At 35.2% G+C, this 11404-nt stretch overlaps 1 protein-coding gene across 1 annotated transcript; it reads right to left on the reverse strand.

Annotated features, from left to right (window-relative positions):
* Positions 1 to 2690: 2690 nt before the first annotated feature.
* On the reverse strand, positions 2691 to 10525 carry LOC142349702 (uncharacterized). Its single transcript, XM_075401433.1, has 2 exons — positions 10250 to 10525; positions 2691 to 2956 (listed from the first exon to the last, which is right to left on the reverse strand). Exons 1-2 carry the CDS (start codon positions 10383 to 10385, stop codon positions 2745 to 2747), a joined length of 348 nt encoding a protein of 115 aa, XP_075257548.1. The 5' UTR covers positions 10386 to 10525; the 3' UTR covers positions 2691 to 2744.
* Positions 10526 to 11404: the final 879 nt, after the last annotated feature.

The following is an 11404-nucleotide window of genomic DNA, read 5'->3' on the forward strand; positions in this document are numbered from 1 at the left end:
CTCAGCAGTAAAATTCAAAAACTAACTGGGTTCCTTGAAAGAAAAAGCGGATTCCTAATAGAAAAAACAGGAATCACTTTAAGAAAAACAGGAGGTTAATAGAAGTCGTAGCAAGACAAACGGGCTTCTCGTTAAAAAAAACGGAAATTAGCAGCTGTTGTAGCATCAATAAAGCGAACGAAAAACAGGCAGGCATGCACTTGAAAATGCAACTCACACTAAAACATGCAACTAGGAAAAGGAGTGGACCCCAGTCAAGCCGGTACCAAAACAAAAAGAAAGAGCACATGAAAGCAGAGAAAGCAGAGGGCGGAGCGTGTCCCAGTTAAGCGGGGACCAAAACAGAAAGAAAGCACATGAGAGCAGAGAAAGAAGAGGGTGGGGACGGGTCCTAGATAAGCCGGGACTGGACCAAAAAGGAGAATGCACGAGAGTGGAAAAAATGGGGTGGGTGAGTTTTAGTTAAGCCGGATCTCAAACAATACAAACAAGGGACACATGAGATGCAATAGATGGGTGATTTCGATGCAAAGTCAATTTCGATACTTAGTGGTCAGTTAGAGCCCACGCAGTTATTTTTAACGTTAAATAATTTTCTATTAACGGTACAAGTTTTATCTGGGTGGAGGTAAAATTCCCACAAAAAATATCCCATATCCTATTAGGAAACGTAGAAAAACAACAGAGAAAAAATTCCTATCAGGAAATTCAGGAAAAAAGTAATAGTAAAGTTTCCTAGTACGATTTGTGGGAAAAGCAGGTAAAAGTTTTTTTTCTGAGCAGGAAATTACAGAAAAACGGGTAAAAATTTTTTCCAGGCAGGAAATTACGGAATATCGAGTTTTAGTAAGATAATCAGGATTCGTAGTGATATTAGTAGGATACGTTGCACCGGGACGACAGAGTTCTTCTGAGCAAAAACAAAGAGGATGCACAGCGCTTCCTTAAATAAAGAGATATCAATTGAGGCTGCCTAGCTGGGACTTATTATCAACATTCCTAAAAGGAAAGCTGTATTCTTCAACGCAAACAATTAGCCTGGAAACCAGCAAAATTGAGAACGTAGTAACTTTCACACATCTTGGCCGATAAATCAACAACACCACTTGTTCTATTGAGATTCCAATGCGCATTGGAAAATCTAACTACACCTTAAACCGCATCAGAAAACAACTGTGGGAGAGTAACGAATTGAGTTTGCCCATAAAAATGAGAATTTGCTCGTCACTTGTTCTCTCTCTCTCTCTCTTACTATATTGCACTGAAACTTGGACAATACTAGCTAAAGACCTTGCGAAACTGGAAGTTTTCCATATGAAATGCCTGAGAAGATATTCACAGTGAGTCGGCGGCAAAACATGGCAATAGAGACATCCTTTTGAAATGCAAGTCCGCATCCATTGAGAAAACACTGACCAAAACACGACTTAAATGGTTTGTGGAGACCTGCCGCATGAGCACAGGCCGCATAACTAAAAAGTTGTCTTTAAAATAACGTCCAAGCAATTGGAGGTGCAAGAAAACCGCCCCCGAATAAAACCTGGGTCTCACAAATGCTAGTTGACGTGAAGCCTTTACCTTATCGGACACCACCGGAAACAGCTGAGGATGCCCAAAACCAATCTCCGCGGAGAAGACTGATCAAAGACTTCATGGGAGCTGCAACATCTGGATGTGGTGCTCTAACATATCGCAGATAGCAACACTTTATTGATCCAACAAACAAGCATTCTTGACAGTAACTTTGAAGTCCGAGCCAATGTCACGCAAACAAATCTAAATTTTTAAATAAAGCTATTTTGTTTATGGCTGAGCTTTTTTACCTGTTGGCTTTTTTTTCAAAAGAGCAGATTTACGGTTTATTGTCAGTCACTTGCCTCCTGCTTAAAACACATCTTTGTATCCTAAATGCAAAATGCTGTCAAATTTAACAATAATTGTATTTCTTCTGCATAAACAACCAACTTCTCCCATCGATTCCAAATCTGAAAGATGAGCTCAGAAATTGTGAAAAACGTCTAAGTGAGTCCACAAATGTATTCAGTTAACATTTCAACGCGTTTTAGTTTGTCATCCAGTCTCTGTTTTGTGCTGCATTGCTTACGTTTTTCAAGATCTTTTTGAAACTTATTTCAAATTTGGATTTCATCTGAAAATCAGACCGCATTAATCATCATGAAGTAAAACTATTAACAAAAGTTGTTTCGCAGCCACAATCAGTTCTTACTAAAAAAAGTGTTCAAATTGGGCAAACTTTTCTGGGATCGTGAAGTTTTGCTGTAGTACCTTTATGCTCATAACATATGGGCAAATTTGCTATCTTTTTTATGCAGTGAGACGCAATTTTTCTTCAAATTAGATTTTTTTACTACATATGAACTGTTTTTTTTAAATCAGGAAAAAGAAATAGTCAATGATTGTGCTATTCTAGGCAATACTAATTGTAAAGTGAACGAAAACCGCTACAGGTCCAATGATATTGATGTTTTCATAGTCAGGGCCTCGACTTATGAGAAGATGTTAAATGTCCAGGATGGGGGGGGGGGGGGGGGGGTCAACGTTGATTACGAATATTCAGCCCAGGGTCAAAATTCCTAACGTTGACCTGTTGATAAAAGCCGAGCTTAAATTTTTGCATAGACTATATTTGGGTCAAACAGAGTTTTAATCTGATAACTTTTTCTTGCCGAGCGTTGTCTTTTCTTAAGTCGAGGTCTAGTCTTAGGTTTTTAATTTTTTATTTGTCACTCCGACGTGTAACTCCATTCAACATCGTCCTTCTCTTCAATTTGAGTATTGTTGTTGAGGTCTAGATCTCGATTAACGGGATAATAGCATTCACATAAAGCTTCACCACTCTCACTCACATCCGCACAGTGACAGTTTCCGTAGCAGCATTCATTGTCGAACTCGCATTTTTCGGGATACTTCTTACAGTCACCGTAAGCGTAAGTGACTAAGCGAAAATTAAGTACCTTTGTTAATTACAACGACAGCTTTTCACTAATCCAAATGCATCTATTCCATGATGTAATCCTATTTTATCACGACTAGCATGAAAAAAATTAAAGTAATTTTAAAAGCGAACGATGCATATGTATGCAAGTCAACAAGTCACAGCATTGGGATTTCTTCTGCAAAAAGTATTTTTGGTATTTCAAGATAAATACAAAAGCTTGGACAACATTAAACTGGAATTGAACTCCGGTTCACCTTGTCTTTATTCATCACTTCTGATACACATTCAAAACTTTGAAAACGGATTCATAGAGAAATTTTCCCAAAAAAGTACCTAATTATCTGATGAGAAAAAACTTTTATCTGACATGCCGTATCTCAAAAAACTGAGATCCGTTCTGACAATCTTCCGGTATAATCAGCAAGGATTTCTGCCAGGACTCATGAAAACTCAGAAAAAGTTGATAATCAGCAAATTTAAAATCAGCGTGAATTAAGCTAGTAGTAATTTCATAGGCAATAAAGTGTGTTGAATAGCTTAAAATTAGAAACTTGGTTTAAAAAATAACAAAAAAGAAAAAAAAGGACAAATCAGAATCGGTATTTCAGGAAAACGAAACTCCGTAATCAAGAAAAAGGCACTCGGTTTTCTACAAAAATGGCACCCGGTATGAACGTTAATAAGGAGGTTAGATAATGGACGTTTACCCCTTTCATCCGCCCTTAGGCATAATTGTCTGTCAAATGAGGATGGGACAGAAAACTTTCAGCAATTTAATTATTGCTCAGAAAAAAATGGTGCATGAATAGAAAAAAATTGCAAAATTGCTTCTTAATCCAATAAAAAAAATAATAAAAAAGTTAAATAGCGTCAAATAAGACCTGAACTGAAAAAAAAATACAACGCTAAAATCATCATAGGACCAGTACTTAATGAGATTCGGCAACAAGTGGACGAATATGAACAAAAATGGCGAATTAAGAATTACGTTAACACTTTTTGAGAACCAAAAATTTCAAATTATGAAAAGCATTAGATATCAACTGAAATCCTTAAATAGGTTTACGGTCATTCATAATTCCTAAAAGAAGACATTGAGATCTGTCCTTATCCAGAGTTTGTTGTTTGTCTACAAAAACAAACGATAAAAACATACGAAAAATAAAACTTCATTTGTTTTTTCAAGAATATGGCGTCAAAGCCACTAAAGCCATAATCAACTCTGTAAAACAAAAAACATAATTAAAGCGGTTTTCTCGGAATATCCATAGTGTAATTTGCTAGCTGCTAATAATGAGTTTAAGCAGGGAAATTGGACAAAAAAGAACAAAAGAAGGCAAAGTTGAAAAAAAATGTTTGTTTTTTGAAAACAAATATTTTCTAAGTCTTCAAAACTTTAACTGTTAACAGTACTAATTAAATAGATTTGAAGACTTCTCCACGGAAAGCAATTCAGATCTGTTTTCAACCAAAATATGTCACACGTTTACAAAAAATGGCTACAATTACTGTCAACTTCAAAAATTTGATTATTTTTACAGACAAAAAACCAATGATGAAGCTGTTCAAGCAATAAACACCTCACTAAAACCAGTAAATGCTTGTAAATGCGTTTTTCCTCAACGCTTATAATCTGATATGTGACCAGTAGCTAATGGGAATGGGTTACAAGGAGAGAAAAAAACAGCAAAGTGCAAACTAGGTCTTTGTCTTTTTAACATATGACGTCATTTTTTTACGTCTTCGGAAAGAAGAAAAAAGACAACAAATTCAATAGTAGAGGGTGTCAAAACCATTAAAACCATAAACGATTCACTGAAAGTTTCAATTTGTTTAAATTGTTCTTATTTTTGAATGCTAGTATTGTGACATCTGATTTGTCAAAAATGTGACAAGAGACGAAATATAACGTCAAAGATGGGAATACCCTTTCTCAAAACGTAAAATCATCAAAAAATTTTTCATGTCAGTCCAATAAATGCGAGTTGTCTTTAATGGCACTAAGCTACAATTTGACCGAAATTTGAATAAAACTGGAAAAACTCTATAATGTATTTTTCATTTAGAAAACGTGTATCTCAAAATGTCAGAGCGACCCTCACCTTTCATCTAGAAAACTAAAATTTTTGAATCTCCACAGCAGGAGGCCAATTGAAACTGTTATTAATAAGCCTTAATTTTAATTGACTAGTTCTGTAATTGACTTCCAAAAAAAGTGCAAAACAAATTAAAAAAAAAAATTGGCGGTTGAATACAATCCGATTTATTCATGGATTTTTTTTACAACGATTGCAACAAAACTCACCCTAATGCTCATCCATTAGGAGCACGCAATTTTGTCTAAGCCTTTTGTATGGATAATTCGACATAAAGTTTATATGGGTATCAAAAACACATAATGCATTTTGAATAAACATAGAGTTAGTTTAGCACAAAACGGACAAAAAATTTAATTCAAGAATACTCTCAAAGGAAGTGCCAGTAAAATGGGCGCTCTTTCAATTGATCAAAATTTGTCTCAGCAGTTTTTTGGTTTGTGTAAACGGTAACTTTAAAAGTGGACAAAGAGGACTAAATAAACTTACTTCAAGCCATTTTTCATGAAAAATGTTGCATTTTGAAAAACGTAGAAAAAAATTGCCCCAAACAATCAAACAATTCACGCAACACTTTTCTAGCTTCAGAGTTTTGCTAGATTTGTATAGCAAAATCGGCAGAGAATTGCGTAAAAATAAAAAAAATGTGTACAAAAACATTGAAAACCATTTTAAAATAGAAAAAATTCAAACTTCGATAATTTCGTGGAAAAAACGGAACTGAAAAAATGTTTTTAATCATATATTGTACGCTGGAGATATTTCTAACGATACCATTCACTCACAACCCTCTACAATGATTATAATGATCGGCCAAATTGACTGAGCAAAAACAACCAGTTGAGTATATAGTTCCTCCCGCACTAAAGTGGGTCGGAACAAATATCTTCTTTATTAAACCTTCTCCATGAGCCTGTTACATTACACTCAAGATATAGAAAATTGATTTAAATAAACTCTTGAACTGTGAAATCAAAGTCTGATAGGACAACTGATCTCAATATCCATTTGAGTAGAAGAACAACCATTAGTTGAGAACCTCAAACCCGCAATTTTAAGATATAAGGAAAGTCAATAAAAAACAGCAAAATAATTTACGCAATACTCTTTTTCTGCAATTGATTGAAGTGGTTCAGTGATTTGCCCCTTTTTCAGAATAAGTACGTACAAAAGGACTGAAAAAGGCATTAATAAAGAATTGTTGAAACGAGTTGAAGAAAATTCAAAAGTTACACAACTGAACTGTATCAATATGTTAGTTGAAAGTTTGAATATAAAATGTTGATTCTTTTTAAATTTACATGTTTTTGATTTTTTTTAATTTTTTTAAATGCGTCAGTGTGATTCTAACGAAACATTAACCATTTCATTTTAGGATGAATAGAGCCCGATTTCTTAGAAATAACAAATATTCTAATAAACACTGAATGTTATAGCCATCCGGTCAAAGGAAAGACAATTAATGATGAGGTATCTGAAACACTAATTTTTGCAACAGAAAGTACCCCTGAAAGTCTTGGACAGATATTAGATAATAAAAAGTGTTCGTGATCGATATACATTACAAAAGGAATTGATTCGAATATAATAGTTGTTTATGACTTTGACTAGAAACAAAACCGCTGCCCTAGGTTTGAATCAACGATACTCTCAGTCCAGGACTTAGGCTCGATTGAAGAAAGTCCGAGAAAGTCTAGATTTTAACAACTGTCAGAATTGATTGTTTTGAATTTCATGTAGTCAGTTTTTTTTTCTAATTTTTAAAAATCTTTTCAAGGTGCCAGAAACTTACAACGCCGAAATTCTTTTAAAAACTTTGCTCTAGTCATGAATGGTAAGAAGTTATCGTACTGCTGTCAGTTTAGTGGTAAAATGGTCTTCAGCGACACTTGGAGAGACCGTCGAAGATAGGGTAACCCAAATTGCCCAGAGGCCATTGCGTGAAAAATAAAAAAGGGGGCTAATCAGTCAAAACGCGTGCGAACGCGGAAACGGGGCAAACGAACGTACCATAAGCCGTTTTTTCCATCAGTAAGCCGTTTTATCCATATCGTCAAGGGTATACATTCAGCACACGCACAAAATGCCAAAATTCACGATAAAAATTCATGTTTTTCAGGATCCGGATAACGTCAACTCTAAGCGGTGACTGGTTGTTCTCATTCCATTTGAATCTCTTGAGTAGTGTCAGCACATATTTTTTGACAAGTCGCTTCCAGAAAATTGGTCGTAGCCATCTTTTGAGACAGGGGTCGATCGTCGAGATTAGTTTTCTCTGCATGCGAATAAACTAACATCATCTCTTTCCCGGCTGGAAAACTGGCTCAACTGAACATTATCGTTCAAGAGGTAGACTTGCAACTGTAGTTTATCAATACGATTGGTCAATTTGGCTTGTCTGTCCAGAATTGATGTTACTGTATTCCGATGAGGCTGTTGTTTCATTGTCGCTTTTTTCGCATTTAACATGTTGATGGCATTTTCGCATTCAGCACTTAATTGCATACTCATTTTGTAGATTTAGTGTTCTGTAGACGATTTGTTGCTGTTGAAGTCATTGAAAATCATTGCCGCAGTTAAAAACGGCTGAAAGAACATAAGCAACAAAAATTTTGATTTAAAAAATTGTCTAAGAGTTGAGTACGAACGAACCTAGTCTTTTCTACTTCAAAGATCAACAACGCAACTTCTAGCAGAAATTGATATCCTCAATTTGTTTTTGTTTGTTAAATCAAGCCTTTGTTCTAAGGAAAGAAGTAAAAGCTTTTCCGTTTTAATTGACTTTTGTCTAACAGACCCAAAAAATTATTTATTTCATGTCAAATGAACTAAGTGATTTCTTGAAATTGTTGGCTCCACGCCGTACTATAAATGCTTTTGCTACCTTTTTATGGGAGAAAATTGCGTCATTTCCCATCTAAACAATTAAACCAGAATTAGGCAAGAAAGCAAAAAAAATGGTACTTTAAACAACATTTTTTGTAAACCATTCAAACCTATTAAGTCTTCTCAACGAATAACTAATTATTTACCATCGAAAAACTACCAAAAGATGTTTTTACTGGCTTAAGTTTAACCGTAGAACCTTAACGATTCATGCCACACAAACTTTCCGTAAGTTTAGAGGAAAGAAATTAACTTTTTCCTATGTGTTTTTTCTTCTCTGTGGGCTCAAAACCAACAATTTTTGTTCTAGATTCGATGCGTGTAGGCAACAAAGGGTACGAGTAGGACACAAAAGGCTGACAACATTTTAATAAAACACAAGAAGCTTGATGAATTTAGGCTATGGTAACGTCTAAAACCGGTTAAGGGACTTTGCAGACGGCAATGCCCGAGACCGAGGATTTTTGCAAAAAATATGTTTTTTCGGCAAAAATTTTCTGTGGATCTGTTTTTGATTAATTTTTGATGGGGAAAGCGAGATTTTCGTATTATTTTTTTAACCTATTGAACTTTTTTCAGCTGGTTCTTGTTAAAACACTGAAAAAAACTACTTCAGAAAATGGTTTGAATCATGATGATGAAAAAAAAACATTTGAGTTTCTGTTGTCAAAGATCGTTTTTTTGTCAATTTTTGTCTTTGAACGGCTATTAGAATTTATCAAAATAACGGCGTGTTTGGCTTGCTAACAACTAGATCAAAGTGAGGTTAAATTTTTAGAGGTAAATTCTATGAAAATATCAAGCCAGCAACTGAAAGAACGGTTTCTGAAACTCTGTTTTGAAAAAACGTCTTTTTTTCGTCAATTTTCGTTTCGGAAAGCTTATTGAACTTATGCAATCAACGACTTTTATGCTCACTCACATGTTTTTCAAAAGTGAGATTGAACTATTAAAAGTAGGCTCAAAATTAGGCCGAAATTTTAAAGAACAATTTTTGAAATTCTGTTGCCAGAAACGGTTTTTTCGTCAATTTTCTTTTTAGGAGGGACTTCTTGCCCTAAGAACATGTCATTGCATTCAAATACTTTGGACAAATGTAAATGAAAGACATATTCTTTTCAATGGCAATGAAAAATGGATACAAATTATGGACAATTTTCTGGTTTTGTGTTTATATGTTCTGTAAAAAAAATATTGATTTTTGGATTGATCTCACCGGGGAACAGGATTTTTTGAGGTGACCTCTGAAATCTCGGATGATTAGCGACAGTGATATCTGAAACCATAGTAGAAAAAATCCTCCAAGAGTAACATATGACGGTCCCATGAAACAATCCTTCTGGGTAACGTCAGTAGCCGAAAAAATTGGCTATAAAAGGGATTTTTGTTTGTCTTTAGGACCTTTTTCTTTAGTCTTTTGGACTTTTGTTTTGTATTTTGTGCGTCGCACAGTCTGTGGGCCTCATGTGTTAACTGTCACAGCTGTTGGGTGATGCTTTTGTCTTGTGCCCAGCACAGAATGTAGAACTCCGATTTGGGGAGACTCAAGTTTGCTATTTAGGGACGGTAAAAGAAGGTTCAGTTCAGAGAGGGGTCAAATAGAGGATTCACCAATTACTTGTTCTATATACACGGAAACAAGTTCTTTAGTCAAAGGATTATATTCACTAAATTTTATTAACAGTTTTTTTATTATTATAAATTTGAGGTTAACCGTTTTTAACTTGTTCAAGGACTTGAGTCAAGTTTTCATACGCTGTCTCTCTTGACCTGATTGTCACAAAACGGAAATGGAAACAACCGCAATATTTTTAAGTTCAAGATAGGATGTTGTCTCGATCTTATTTTTCTCCATGATCTCCATGAAAAGAATTAGTTTAGACGAAATTAGAGTTAATAAACAATTTGGTTGAATATATGAAAAAAATTTGGCATGACTTAGGAAAAAGAAAAAAGCTCGGCTGTGAAAAGAACTTGGTTCGAATTTATTTACAGTCCTTGGCCATGTAATTAAAGTCAAGAAAGCTAAGATATATGCGGTTTTTTTAGGTCTCTGAGGATTCAACCGATAAGACCTTATAGTTTTTTGTTTTTAATTTTTCTTTTAAACCTTTGCATCAATGTGTTATCCAGCATAGAGAGGTATGTCTCAGACGCCAATAAGATATATATTTTTTGTTCTGTGACAGAAAGGATATCCTATTTATTTTAGTTCAAATCTATAAACACTCTACATACCTCGATAATCACAATTTGTTTTTCATCTCATTTTCGCTCAGATAAGTTTAAAAAGAAACGTAAATCCAACTTTCGGCCCTCTTTAGATTGACTGCGTCTTTGCTTCGTTCTCCAGAATTCCTGAAGTCCAGCCAGTTGCGAGACTCCGCTGGTTTGAATACCACCACTGGCGTCATCACTATCAGCAATATGATAAAGCTCAGCATTTTCGACAGTTTTTAATAAAGATGAATTGTGTCAAGTTTAATAGGAATCGAAGGTGCCAAAGCGCTTGTCTTACTTTAAATGGATCGCATTTCCCGTTGATTGTTTTTCCAAACCATGGTACTAAATTCCCTCACCAGAATACGATTTTACTCCAACTAACGTTAAATTTGAATGCTCCTATTTTGCAGCTGTTGCAACCTATTTTAACTAAGAACAAAAGTTAAACTGAATTACGCGCTATTTCTTACACAAACGCAAGCTCGCGAAATTCAATTTTGAGACCACTGACTACCCAAAAACTGCAGATGTTTTTGCCAGGAGCAAACACTACAAGGCAGCGCCCCTAACAATTAAAGTCGTCATGCAACTGGCTCACTATGCCTCTTTAATTCCACAAAACCTATGCTCATACATGTGAAAAAAAACAAGCAAACAAAATTACTAAATCTAGTGCAGCTTCATTGGTATTTGGATGACGGCATCCTTGCTGGTACCCAACAAAAACTTTGCACAGCATTGAATTTGTTGACTAATTTGGGAGAAGGCTGCGGTTTAGAGCTCAGAATAGAAAAATTTGAGCTTTGGTCACCCGCTGACTTGAATGCAATAGATAACAAGGTAATGAGACATAGCATAGTACTTGAAAACTTGGGCGCTGCCATCGGTAATTCCAGCTTTGTTGCTGCATCTTTGACAAAAAGAGTTATCAAAATAGAAAAACTTCTCTACAACATGGATTATCTAGACGTCCCACATTGCGCACTTGGATTTCTTCGAAGCTGTCTTGATGCACCAAAGATGGTATATTGCTTGATACAACTCAATCCGACGAATTCTCTGTCATTTTGTATGATTTTATTAATCTGCTGAGATCAACATTTAAAAATATGTTAGGCACCCTTATAAGTGACAACGCTTAGAAGCAAGCTTTTCTACCAAGTTTTTTTCTCTTGTAATTCACGTGCAAGTTTGTCTACGTCTGCAAAGAAGTGCAATATATAAAACTTGACTCTCACAG

The sequence above is a fragment of the Convolutriloba macropyga genome, chromosome 11 (assembly GCF_964194025.1).
Source record: "Convolutriloba macropyga chromosome 11, txConMacr16.3, whole genome shotgun sequence".
NCBI classification, from domain to species: Eukaryota; Metazoa; Xenacoelomorpha; order Acoela; family Convolutidae; genus Convolutriloba; species Convolutriloba macropyga.